The sequence below is a fragment of the Glandiceps talaboti genome, chromosome 4 (genome assembly GCF_964340395.1).
Source record: "Glandiceps talaboti chromosome 4, keGlaTala1.1, whole genome shotgun sequence".
Lineage (NCBI taxonomy): Eukaryota > Metazoa > Hemichordata > Enteropneusta > Spengelidae > Glandiceps > Glandiceps talaboti.
In genome coordinates this window covers 21,862,607-21,877,542 of record NC_135552.1, presented here as the reverse complement: position 1 = coordinate 21,877,542, position 14,936 = coordinate 21,862,607, and the positions used below count along the sequence as shown (strand labels likewise).

Genomic DNA, 14,936 nt, shown 5'->3' with positions numbered 1-14,936 from the left:
TCTTGATATGAGCAGGTGTATTTTCTTAATGCACTTTCAAAAGAAAATCAATCTAGAGTGTGTTATTTTTCTTTCCTTTCCTTTAAGAACAATTTCTTAAACAAGCCAGTTTTCTTGAGGATGACATTAAAAGTATTCATCAAATGAAAAGAAAGGGTTCTCTTTCTTATCACGCCACATCTTAGTTTACTATAACATTAATTTTGTTGTTCTTGAAATTTCATAATATATGCATATTGCACAAGGTTTAATTATGTTAATTTTCAATGTTTTTCGACATATTGATATGAAAAGTAATTGTGTCACAAAAGTGCAGTCAAGGTCATTTGTGTCACAAAGGTGCAGAGTCAAGGTCATTCGTGTCACAAATTCTCCCTTCAGCTAAACAAACAGAAATTAATAATTTGATGGAATAGGGAACTTGCAATCCAGACTGAGCATGCTCAGATGCAAAGGACTATGGGATTAGCTGTGGTTATCATAATACCTAATCTGGAGCTACCAATAAAAAAACCTCCCACAATGGTCAGGGTATTACTATGAATTGATCATTCGTGGTTGCAAACAATGTAACAGTATTGTTTACAATACCAATTCATTAGTATTTATTATCACATTTCCCATGGTGCAACATTCAACATGGCGGGTTTGCAAGTTCCCTTTTGATACATGTACGAACATTACAAAACTGAAAGGTCTGTGTTTCGCATTTCATACAAGCTATTAAAGTTGAATGCATTTGAACAAAAACATGAGATTTATACCCCGGCCATTCAACATCTTGATAATCATACATCTACACTAATGGTTCTGTGGTCCTCAAAATCAACATCAACATTCTCTTTCCCAAATTTTCATAAATTATGCTTGCACCATGTAGAAGAATGATTTTCCAATATATTTCCTCATTCTGTCAAAAGATACTCATGACCTCAAGGTTTTGTCACTACTCATCTTTCACTGGTACTGGTAGTGACAAGGCCCCTTAGGTCACTCATACTTTTCATGGCTGAATGGAAGAAAGTATTTGGGAATAATATATTGTATAGCAGCATTCCATATGATTCATATAAGGCATGCCTTGTTCAGTTATGATTTTAAGTTTAGTTGCAGATATCTGTCACTATCGCAAAAATTTCTATTGTTCGTGTTTGTTACAACATATGTACATGGCTGCTTTATTCTTAAGTGTTTACTTGATTATTTTTGTTCCTAAATTTGCTGGTTTTTTTGTTTTGTTTGTTCTGTTTGTAGTTTTTAGCCATTGGAACTCATTGGGGACTGGTTCATGTAATCGACCATCAAGGTAACAATATTTCTGGCAAGGAATTTGCATGTGTAAGTATTCCCTAAAACATCACCGTGGAAACCGAACTATGAAAGATTGACACAATTAAACTAAAATTATTGTTGCAACATACCGATAATGTGATATGAACTATTTCTGACAACTTCCATGATCAACAAACAGTGTTTAAACTATTTTGATCATAGGGTGATCTCTCAACCACAGCTATCACACACTCGTGCAATCTGCCATATCAGACAACAACAGTTTTAGTTTGTGTCTATCTCAGTAAGCCGAGAGCTCAGTTTCCACAGTAGTTTTTTGCTTTAAGCGTCCAAACTAGAAAATACGTCATATAAAGTTGATGAAAATACTAATCCTGAGGGATGTTGATAAGAACGTTTGTGTCTGCAATGCAAAGTTTATCACCATAGAATGTTTATACTGGAAACGTTTAGGCCATGCAAAATTGTTAATTTTCAAAGTCAGTCCAATAATACGCCCAAGAATGGTTATCATTCTGTGAAACCTACCTGTCATTGGATGCCATTGCCTCTACCAAAAGAAGAATTAGTGGGGAAAAAATGTGTTCTGTCATATCAATATTTTCCACTTAAATTCTTCATATTTTATTCTCGTTACCTGAAATAGAATTTTACTCCCTAGGTGCATCATAGCAATTATCATTTGATTCCTTGGTTAAAGTGGCACAAGATGAGTTTATCAGCTTTTTACTCAAAGTGAAAATACTTAAATAAAACCACATTCCAGTATAATGTTAATATCGATGCATGTCTTCTATAACATTACAATTGTCTTCTGGCATTATTAGAATAGCTGATTGCATAGTTCTATAGTAGCGATTTGCTGAACATTTCTTATATATATATATCATAAATCAATACAGCATCAGATCATTTATTAATGAAGAATTCTTAAACGATGTTCAGAGAAATTGTAAAAGAATTCAAGACAGTAGTCACGTCCATCAAATGAAAAATAAGGGTTAGCAGAGAATTCATAAAGAAAGATGGAAAAAATTCTATTGGATTACATAGAAACATATTTCCATGGAATATGAAAGGATTGTGATTGGATTCCGGGAGGAAAAGTACACAATTCCTTGCGGAGTTGTCAAAGATTCATTTGGGAATGTTCAAAGCTTCTGAGATGACATAGTGAAAGCATTGTATAATGAATATTGTATAGTAAAGGATTCTTATAGGATTACTTATAAAGATTCCCAAAGAACAGAGTAAAGCTACCTTAGTGTTATCAATCTCGCTTGACAACTTGAGATGTCACCCTCTGATTGGTCTGCTAACCAAATTGTGCCAAGTTGGTGTTTCATCTTCTACGAGACAAAGTTTATGAAATTGGTAAAATCACCGTCCATCTGATTGGTCTGTGGGCCAAAGTGTATTGGTAAAATCACCTTCTGTGTGATTGGTCTGTGAATCAAGTGTATCAAATTTGTATACCTTCTGATTGGTCTGTGAAATTGTGTGTTTAACTCTTTAGAGACTATTTTGAGGGTATACTTATGATACTAGACTAACTAGAACCCAAATTGTCATCAGGAAACGTTGGATATCTTTTGATATCTGTGTTTGTTCAATAGAGAATCAGCAACACACCTTTTATAGTACAAGACATCTTTGATAGCCATTCAAAGAATAAACAGAGATGTGATCTTAAAATAAAAATAATCCTGCCTTAAGTCTCTTCAGTGAGTAGCTTGGTGAAATCAATAGTTAGTATCGAGTGGTAATGCTAACAATTAGAAAACACAGATTTATATGTGCAGTTATTTCATTAGAATTACTTCTGTTCCCCAATGTGTTCACCATAAAGTTTGATACAATGGGCTGATTGAATGTGACATTTTGATGTTTTGTTGGAAATTGAGTTTAGTGAAATAACAAAGAATGACGACTTGTCAATCTAAGCTGTAAATAGTAAAAACTGTAAATGATCTTTCCATGGATATACCATCAGTTTTGTCAAATTTAGTGATTTCCAATTGTGCATTAAAAATAAAACTCATTTTACACTCCCTGACGTTGATAAGTTAAGACTGTATGTTTGTTGGTATTCTTGGATGTCAGTGTGTTAAATCCATAGAAGACAAACTCTCATTTTACTGACTTCAGGTAATACCGTCGTTAAATTTGTGTAGAGCTGTTTTCATAGCTGGCGTGCACAGAACACTAATGAGTATAGTATGATCGTCAGTCCAAAATTCTACAATCAGTGTGTGTTTATATGTGTGCATGTATGTGTGTGTGTGTGTGTGTGTGTGTGTGTGTGTATGTGTGTATGTGTGTGTGCATGTATATGTGTGTCTGTGTGTGTATGTGTGTATGTATGTATGTGTGTGTGCATGCATGTGCACACATGTGTGTCTCTCTCTCTCTCTGTGTATGCACCTTTTGTTTTTGCAGATTTTAATAGTTCAGGAAAGGAAAGTATGCTTTGCTCAATTTCAGGTACAGCTGTTATATATTCATGTAGAGAGAAGGATGACTACGATATGATTCCTTCCCTTTGAAATTTGATTAATGTTCAACCCTTTCACTCTCTGATAAAGATCACAACTCCAATTTTTACCAAATACCGGAAATATCATCACTCCTACAGCAACATTTTGACACAGATTTATACTTCTACCTCGTAGATAAATGAATATCCTTCTGTAAAAAACTGACTCCCCTATTTGTTTTCTTTGTCACACAGCATACCACCACTGTCAATCAGATCAGTTTGGATGACAATGGAGACTATATTGCAAGTTGTTCAGACGATGGAAGGGTAAGTTAGTGAAACTTTCATGTGTAAAATGAAGGGTTTGTGATCTTCATATGCAACAATAGGGAACTTGTGATCCAGACTGAGCATACTCAGATGCAAAGGACTATGGGATCATCTGTGGTTATCGTAATATCTTATCGGAGCTACCAATGAAATAAACCTCCCACACTGGTCAGGATAAATTTGAATTGATCATTCATGGTTATAAACAATGTAACAATATTGTTTACAATACTAATTGATTATTATTTATTATCACATTTCCCATGATGCAACATTCAACATGGCGAGTTTGCAAGTTCCCTATTGTTCACTTTTTTTAAAAGCATGGCACAACAGTGTCAAAATATCATTAAATATCTCTTTGGGTAGCAAGGTATGATGCAAAGAAGAGAAATTCACAATGGTACCTAGCCTCTTACCTCCAAAATACACAAATTGTACTGTGGCAGTCAAAAAATTGTGCACATACACTTTTTCCAAATTTCCTTTGAAGAGCACAACATCAAACATCGCTCAAAATTGAAAATATGTCGTTGTGATTCAAAAGAACAAAAAATTCATCTCCAGCCTAATTTACTTAGTGATCTAGATCTCATTGTTGTGGCCTCATTTCAAATATTTGTTCAAGTTTCATTACTTGTAGAGAAATGTCTTATCTTGCAGAAAGTCTCTTTGCTCTGTAAACAGAGTATAGAACAGTTATCCAAGATGAGGCTTAAAAGATTGCTTTAGGGCAGCCCTTTGTTTCTTATCATGACATGAATGATGAACCTAAAAGGATGGATTGGTTGGTCGATTAAAAATAACGTACACAAAAAGTAAATATATGTATACATGTGTGTGATACTTTCACTTCATAATTGTACTTTTATCATTTTGAATGACTTCGAAATGAGGATTTAAGTCTGATGGAAACCATGACCCACTTATTTTATTTTTTAGGTCCCACTTTTCAGCAGTGAATACTAATTTTCACCCAGATTCGCCTTTGTGGGGTCACCATGTTACCATCAGTGATGTTGCAATATTCTTAAATCCAGCCATAGAGGGCATGGATTTAGAGTAATTATTTTAGTTGATTAAACAAATGCAGAGTTGGTCAGGTCATGAGAATCATAGAAACAACTAGGATCACCCTTATCAGATTGGAAGTCATAGTGGAGAAACCATAATTGTAGCATGTGTTTGTGTCAGTCTACTATTTTTATCGTATTTATTTCCAATTCCTGATATGTCTACTCAGTACTAGAATGCATAAATCATATGAGTAAATTGTTGGAGTGCAGCATTAAACAGCTATTAGGTACTATGACCTTTTCCTTAAATGCCCTGTGTGACACTAATGAGTATTTATCCCATTACTACCATATGGACTTGTGTACACTTGACTGGGGACATGCAGCACAGACAAGATTATCACCAGAGTAATTAAACAGATATACATAGAGCCATGTGTCAATTAATTGCACTGTGGATTCCAGAGGAATATAATCTAGGCGTGTATCAATACATATACGTATAGTTGTGCATAAATTGTACTTTAGATTTCAGGGAAATCTATGCTGGTATACCATGCAGTGTGCACTTTGGATTTTGAGGAAATGCTTGTATCAGTGCATGTATATATACACTTCAGATTTCTTGGGTATATCTATGCTTGTATTAGTGCATATACATATGGCTGTGTATCATACTTTGTTTTTTATGGCTTTCAAGGGTGTCTATATGTTCATAGCAGTACATGTGTGTGCACTATAACAGCCACGCATGTTGTACTTGCGTTATGTTGTGTTGTGTTGTGTTGTGTAGTGTTGTGTTGTGTTGTGTTTTGTTGTGTTGTAAAATTACATTTTAGTTATAACTTCATATAAATTAATTTATTTGTAATTTTCATTGTTTTTGTTTGCCATAATGTAAGTGATACAATGCTGGTTGAATTTCAAATAAATACCATCATATTCAACAATAGTGTTATAGGATAGCAAAGACATCTGTCTGTACCATATTGTAACCATTGTGTCAGGCATAACAATTTTGCAGCGCTTAGAGAGGATTGTTGAGAAAGCATGTGCACCAGATAAAATTATACAACATCAGTAGAATTACTAATATCATAATGGGAGTACATACTTTATTTTTGAAAGTACACTTCATGATTTTATTCATTCCTGCATCTTTTTGAAAGGAGAAATCAGCTGACCATCAAGTCTACAATATAAAACTAATAGTGTGTGTCTTTAATCTTCAGTTTTCTAAGAACTTGTGTTCATAGTAACAAAAATCAAATTGTGCTGTAAGCATTGTGATATTAGTATTAGGAGTCCCTGTAAAAATTGCCAGCAGGAGTAACGTAAAGTCAGAGATTTAGCTAGGATTTGAGTAATAATCAGGTCAGTAGGGACATTACCTAGAACTATAGTCACTGGGTCACTGGAAAGGTGATATTTTGTAAGATAATTGCAACTCCATGGACTGAAATAGTGAGTAGACCATGTCACTGTCTCTCACTATTTATGATTGCCTCAAGAACTCAGACTATGGTCGTAATTTTATGCTTACCCATCACCAGGTATACCGACTAGAAATTGAGGTAGCGTGGAATAATAGAGTACACATTATCAAATATCAGGATAAATGTTAATTTGCATATTGACACATGTAGGTACAGGTGTACACAATACTAATCATCAGAATAAACGTTAATTTGCATAATATTATTGACACTTGTATACATGTACGTAGAGTTACGTCTTTACCAGCCATATTGGATTCTAAAATTATATTTGACTACCATACATGTATTGGATTCTAAAATCATATTCAGTGGCCATATTGGATTCTAAAATGACATTCAATGGCCATATTGGATTCTAAACTGATATTCAATGGCCATATTAGATTCTAAATTGATATCTAATGGCCATATTGGATTCTAAATTGATATCTAATGGCCATATTGGATTCTAAATTGATATTCAATGGCCATATTGGATTCTAAATTGATATCTAATGGCCATATTGGATTCTAAATTGATATTCAATGGCCATATTAGATTCTAAATTGATATCTAATGGCCATATTAGATTCTAAACTGATATTCAATGGCCATATTAGATTCTAAATTGATATCTAATGGCCATATTAGATTCTAAATTGATATCTAATGGCCATATTGGATTCTAAACTGATATTCAATGGCCATATTGGATTCTAAATTGATATCTAATGGCCATATTGGATTCTAAACTGATATTCAATGGCCATATTGGATTCTAAATTGATATTCAATGGCCATATTGGATTCTAAACTGATATTCAATGGCCATATTGGATTCTAAACTGATATTCAACAGCCATGTTGGATTCTAAAATGACATTCAACAGCCATGTTGGATTCTAAAATGACATTCAACAGCCATGTTGGATTCTAAAATGACATTCAACAGCCATGTTGGATTCTAAAATGACATTCAACAGCCATGTTGGATTCTAAAATGACATTCAACAGCCATGTTGGATTCTAAAATGACATTCAACAGCCATGTTGGATTCTAAATTTACATTCGATGGCCATGTTGGATTCTAAAATGACATTGAACAGCCATGTTGGATTCTAAAATGACATTCAACAGCCATGTTGGATTCTAAAATGACAGTTGAAGTAAACATATGATTCATAATTATTAACCACAGAATAGAAAAAATGATGTTAATTATCACTTAATAATTCATTTTCAGTAATCTTGAATAATTTATTTTTGATTAAAAATTTCATTTAAAAAACTGTGTACCACCTGGGTTAAGGAATTTCAATGACTTTATATTTTGAATATTTAATAAATATTTAAATGATATATGATAATTTATTAATTAATAACAGAACTGTCAAATGAACCGTACTCTTAGATACAGAGTGTTGTACAATATTAATGATCAAATTGAAATAATGTCTTTGTTAAGTCTTTTTTTCAGACAACAGTTTTTAAAAAACAGCCTGTAGCTATATAAAGTTTTGCCATTATTTTGTTAATATTTGCCAGTTGGAAAATACATTAAAGATTTTACCAGAAATAGTTCACTCTTTCTTATTAGCTGAATTACAGCAGAAGAAACTAAGCTGTGCTGAATCGACTAATAGAATATACAGTATATAATTGCTGCTTGTGACTGTCTCTTGCAGTGAAGAGAAACCCTTAACTTGTGAGGCATATTCCACACAAACAGTGTACAGCCATGATATGACGCTAGTTTTTGTTTCGTCTGTCAAAATTATTGCAGCCTGGGTTCAAACCCGCCAGGTGTTGGCTGGGTTTGATTAAATTTACCATGCTGTAAGTAAGAAGAGTGTCGTTCAGTTTGACTCTACCGTGCAATGCAGGCTTTTCCTGCTGGAAACCCAGGCCCCATTTTACACCCATTTGGACCAAAACTAATACTCCATTTTAGACCTTTACAGGTTGTAAAAACATCAAATTTTAGACCAAAATACATTGCCCTTACGAGGCAACATTTTGGAGCAGTTAATAGCAGTTATGATTGATAAAGGAGAATGGACCACATTTTAGACTCCATAACTCGAAAAAACACCCCATTTTAGACCAAAGGGCTTGAACATGCACCTCAAAGGAGGGCACATATATGTAAAGTCAAATAAGATGAGTAGCGCCCACTCCCCTCCCCCCAGCTATTAACAATCTGAGGGCTTTTATCAGTTGTTGACCATGCAGGCTTCAGCAGTACAACAGCATAAATAATAAATAATGAGTAAGTCATTCAGCCTATATTGGGTGTATTTGATAAATATTCATTTTCCACCTACATCCATGTATCGAAATCTTTAACCTGTTGTTAATATTCATGTAGCAGATTTCAAATCGATGTTATACCCCAAAATTTATGCATATCTTTACATCATATATTTAATGTTATACTGAAAACTGCATTTTTATTATGGATTACACAGGGAAATGTTCAACGATTTATTACTAGCAAACTTTATTCAAAGCCACTATAAAGATGATGACTGATGATTGTAAGTAGGCAAGTGTTTGCATTGCCGTTTGATTTTGTTTCAAATGTAGTGAAATGGCCAGTAATGTGAGAGACTGTCATATGTTAAAGGGATAGATTTATAGCTGTGAATATACCATACATGTCTGTTATCATGACTTCTGCTAAAAATAGATACATTTTATGGGTAAGAGAGAAATGGAAGGAGAAAAAATGAAAGTGGCGCAATGACACCACAGTGTATCAAAAGAAATAATGTGCTGGTATATGGTGTTAGTTTTACAGTACTCTGTGTGTTACTATTTAATGTTTTTTTCAGTCACATACCTGCACTTTATTGTGTTGCATGCCAAATTTGGTCTATTTGCGTGTATGCTACAAATTTAGGTTACTGAAAATGACCACTTAAGTGAATAGGACGATAACATAAGATGACATACAATGCATGTGCATCATGTCAAAAGATGGGCTGATAACTGATTTAACAATGCAAGTAACACTATATGTATTTGTACATGTACATGTATTTGATTCATAGAATACGTTCAGCATACACTATGTGGCCAGCTATTAGCATCTCAAGTTTAATACTAGTCTACCATTTTTTATGTAGTTTCAGAACCCTGCTGGTAACAGAGTGTAGGAAATTTGAAGAAAAATAATCATTTATGAGTTTCCTATATTGTTTAGGAATACTGTAAACAAAGAAAGGTGAAAAAATCGGAAAAAATGACCACTATGTATTCAGTGCCTTTGCTTGTTTCCAAAACCTTGATAACAAGGAGAGGGAAATTTTGTAAAATTTACATAGTGTCCTACTGTTCTGTGGTTTTAGAATACTATTAAAGAGAAGGACTTAAAGACTCATAAAAATGACTCACAACTTACATTTATTGCTTTTGGTAAGGTTTTAAAACACATATAGCAAAGGAGGGAGAAGTCTGATTAAAATTTACACTTCGGTTCTAAAACCATGGTAACATCTCTAGAGAGGTTGGGTAAAAGCATAGTGTATAGGATCTAAGTTGAAATCTTGTTTATAGTTGTATCCTGTTTCTTATATGTATTCGGAAATTGATTCTGTGGTATTATATGGGTTCAGATGTATGGTTTCATTACAGTGAACAAAGTATGAGGTGAATGTCAGTTTAGCTTCATTTCTTATGATTAGGGAAACCAGAAAAGTCTTCTCTGCCTAGCTTCCCTTTCTAAAATACAGCTATGGAAATGGCAAATCTCAGTGGATCAGAATAGATCTGCTGTGCAGTGAGCATCATGGTTAGTACAACTGCCGACATCAGACCGTAGACAAACGGAACCTGTTACATACAGGGAAAGTAAACAAATGAATTGGATTGAAAACACTTAGCTCAGCATGTTGGAACAGCCGAGACTTGTATTACACACCACGGTTTGATAAGAACAGTTTTATGGTCTCTTTATGTGTACATGAATTGCCAGGGAAATGGGAAATTTGTTTGTGAACATGAATTATTATGTAAAGAGGCCATAAAACTGTTCTTATCAAATGATAGAATGCAATACAAGTCTCTGTACTTCAAACATGTTGTGCCAAGTGTTATTAATCCAATTCAGTTGTTGACTTTCCCTGTTTGTAACAGGTTCCATTTGTCCACGGTCTGGTGTCAGCAGTTGTAAACAAAGTTAGGAGCTTCACAGCTCTTGAACCCTAAATGCCCAAACAATGATGAGGTATACTGATTATTAACGTTTTCTTGTTTTATCTCTGTTCTATATGTGTCCAGGTTGCTGTCCATGGTTTGTATGAAACAGAGGATAACCAGCTACAAGCATTGGATTATCCAGTCAAGGTGGGTTTATGTACATTATAGACACTACTCTAGTTCCGATAACATTCAATTTTAGAATAGGTGGGGTAGGTAGATTTTTTATTTTAAAAAAAAATAAATTTTTTTTATGTGAGTGTCTAGTTCAGGTAGTTATGTTTTTTCTGTTGTTTTCCATATGGTCTCTGTGTTATTGGCTTCTTCTCATCATATGTACAGCCATTACAGATTGGAAAAACTGTCTTTTTCAGTTGGTGTCAGTTTCCGCATCCACTATTTCTTGCGAGACTTCACAATTTTCATGATTTTCTTATTTTTTTCTTGAATATGTAAAAAAAAAAGTTTAGGGTCGGCATGAAAAACTAGGTGGGGTCGGGTAACCGGAACCAACCAACTTTTTTTTATTTGGCCTTATCGAGGTTTCAGTTTACTACAATAAACACAAACTGAAACCATTGTTCTTTTGATACTGATAGTAGTGTTTCTGTTGTGTGAATCTAATCACCCTGTAACCAAGATAGTGTACAATGTAGGTACTTGAAGTCCCCAAAAATGTACACTGCAAGATCATGGAAGTCAAAAGTGCCACCCTGCAGTACAACTAACCAACATCCCTTCAACAGCTAATATATCAACATGTCACAAAAACAGTTTTTGTTTGTGTCTATCTTAGTAAACCGGCACCTCAGTTTCCAGAGTAGTAAGTCATTGAAGTGTCCTTAGATTCTATTGATTTACAGAAACTTAGAATGTGCCTTTGGGACCACCTTCCCTGGAAATAAAAGTTTTCCAAACTTTGCCATGAGAAAGCTTGTTTTTTATCCTTTGGATATGATGAAAGGAACTAAGGGGTTCACTGATTTCTTTCCAAGGAATTGGCTATCTTCCATTATTTACATTTTGAGTGTCCTGGAGAAGGTAACTGTAAAAGTTGTGTAAGATTGTTGTTTCCAAGGCCCAATGAATATAAATTATAGACTAAGTCCATCACACTAATTGAAACCACTTCAGGTCTTTGAGAGAGTTTGCTGTCATAACAATACTTTCAGTCACTGTCTTCTTTCTATTACTTGAATTCTAGGCAGTCGCCTTGGATCCCAAATTCTCAAGACCAAATAGTGGCAAACAGTATGTAACAGGAGGAACCAAGGTATGTACCAGGTATATTGAGTAATGTATGCCTAAACCCCATGGCAAGTGAGTGCCAATGTAGCTTTAAGTAACCCAGAGTATTTGTGTTTAGTACTTATGGCTTTCTCAGTGGCCATATTTTTACAAGTGATTTGGCAAAGTGCAGCATAAAACTTCACAAGCCTGAAGACAGTTGGATGAACAAAAAGGCCAGCAGAGACAGACAGACTGACAGACAGACAGACACAGGCGCGCGCGCACACACACACACACACACACACACACACACACACACACACACACACACACACACACACACACACACACACATACACACACACATACACACACACACACACACACACACACACACACACACACACACACAGATGAACAGACAAACAGGTGTAGTGGCTAGACTTGCCAGATAAACAGACCGACAGACAGACACACATGTGTATTTAGGATTAACATTTACCACTGCTTGCCCCATCAAACTATAGTATTTTCATCATCTGCCAAACATTTCAGTAACTAATTCTTGGCATAGGTACGTCATTAGTATTAAATATTTTATTGTTCTACATCAATATGCTGTAAACAGTTATTGAAAATGCAGCAAATTTAAAGAAAGTAACAACCTGTTTCGTAAGTCTCAGAGAATACAGTTTTTGTAATGATTTACAATGTAAATAAAAACGTCCAAAAAATACCAGCAAAAGGAAGCAAGGTGATGAAAATAGTCAATTTGTTGACAAGAGAAAGAATTAGCATGCAAATTTAGATGAAGAATGTGTCCTTCACACTAATGCAGTCAGCGCTTGACCTCAGATGGGTTAATACAAATTAAACAAATTGTTTAGCTTGAACAATGATCGTCACACCCATAATGAAAGCTGCATATGCAGAAAACATCAGTTTACACAGAGTATTATATCTACCCCAAGGGTCAAAGGTCAGCTCACTACTTATGGGTTAAAAGCATCTTGAAAAGATTGTCAAGTTCCACTAAAAGCAGAGAGAGAGAGTGTTTTTAAAGATAGCAATTGTATGGGGTTTTTATGTTCATGTCATTAGCAAACACACAGCTTAATGGGGATGCAAATAATCAAAGTGAAGTGTGTGTTATAGCTAATGACTTTAAGGTGATTACTTTGGGAAAAGAAAGGAGGGCAAACAGAATTAGTGTTTTAATTCACATAGTATAATGACTTACTGAAGGGAATGTAGACTGAAACACTGCATACTTGATACAGAAGTATGCATCTGCCTAGTATACGTACCTTCATATATGCATACATACATGTTACAGGGGGTACATTTTTGTATGTGTATAAAGCAATTATTTCAGACTTACTTGTGAAGATCGAAAGTCAACAGAACTTTTTTAATTTGATCCTTTGATTTAGTTGTGTATGATACATGGAATGTAAGATTTCACTAAAAAAAAATAGCCAGTATTTTTGCAAAGATTTGGGTACCCCATGAGAGAATAGAAAAATCTAGTAAAACTGAATACCTTTTGTCATACTTTTGGTGTCACTGAAACTGGGTAAATGCTTGGAGAAGTCAGGTAGATGTAAATACTTGATACCAAAACCTTGCCCTTGACATTACTTGAATAAATCAGGGTGATATATTTATAAAATGAAATATTGATGATTGTTCTCTCTCTGTTTATATAGGTTGTTATTACTTCCCTTTACAATCTGTACATACTGGTACACTGTACAGTCAAACTCAAAGCAAACACATATGTATTGCATAGCTGTTATTACATTGTATTACAAGCTGACTTAGCTTGTGTAATAGGAAGCTGTCAACATTGAGAGTTTTTCTTTCAGTTCAATTATTTTCACATTGCTTTCATAATACTACAACTACTACTGCTAATAATAATAATAATAATAATAATAATAATGTTAGTTTATATATGCCCCTTTCCCCACACTGTTCAAAGCATTTTATAAAATATTGCCCCTGGTATGGATATGTAGTTGCACAACATACTTTCTCAACTCCCTAGGGAGCATCCAATCCATTTAGCCATTCAGAAACAAACAGCAGTGACTAGGCACAAACCTGCAATGTACAGATTCCAAACTGGCCACCCTAACCATTCAGCCATCATTATAATACTCCACATGACTTCATATCATCCCCAACATTTTCGTAAAATGTTGACTTCAAACAGTATGTTCATTCAATAGATTTTGTTAACTTGCTTTGTAATTATTGAAAGTGAAAGTAAAACAAAATAAAAACACCAGACGTAATACACTAACTCTTTTAATATGATTGATCAGTTGACTGCCAACAAAACAATAGTCAGAGATTTCATTTGCGTTGTGAATCTTTCGACATTTTCACATTACTTTCCAGAACTGCGTGTAGTTTACTGGTAGTGAGAATTATTCTGAGAATAAGATGACTTTCTTGTTCTATTTTGACTTTCTAGCTATGGGGTAAAATGCTACTGCACTATGTGACATTAGAACATATGCAGGACGTCTGTTTGTATTCCCTGAGTGTGTAAACTGGCTGTAACAATGAGGGTACACATCTTATGACATTGGCAAATATACCCCAAGGCTATTGTTACATGTACAGGTTTGACAAGAGATTTGTATAAATATCACAGAATTCAGTGAGATCATATTCCCTTATACTAGTACACAACAATCTGACACTTGCCTGAGTTGATAAATTTGCCTAAAATTTGTTTGATGCGAAATATTTTCAGCAAATGCATGTTTTGTTTTGTTGATTTTATATCCTTCATAATGTAACAACCAATGCTAATATGTGTTACCTCACTTAAATTTATCGAAACAAGCTGAGACTTCTCTGAGTTGAACATTTTGATCACATTTTGTTTAAATAT

The 14,936-nt window shown here is 34.4% G+C and overlaps 1 protein-coding gene across 1 annotated transcript in view; it reads left to right on the top strand.

Annotated features, from left to right (window-relative positions):
* LOC144433753 (vacuolar protein sorting-associated protein 41 homolog) overlaps positions 1 to 14,936 on the top strand; it is a 43,853-nt gene that overhangs the window by 4,270 nt on the left and 24,647 nt on the right. The window contains exons 4-7 of the mRNA XM_078122115.1: positions 1,255 to 1,338; positions 4,025 to 4,099; positions 10,880 to 10,945; positions 12,003 to 12,071. Of these exons, the coding sequence (XP_077978241.1) occupies positions 1,255 to 1,338; positions 4,025 to 4,099; positions 10,880 to 10,945; positions 12,003 to 12,071 (294 nt within the window). The remainder of the gene's footprint in view (positions 1 to 1,254; positions 1,339 to 4,024; positions 4,100 to 10,879; positions 10,946 to 12,002; positions 12,072 to 14,936) is intronic.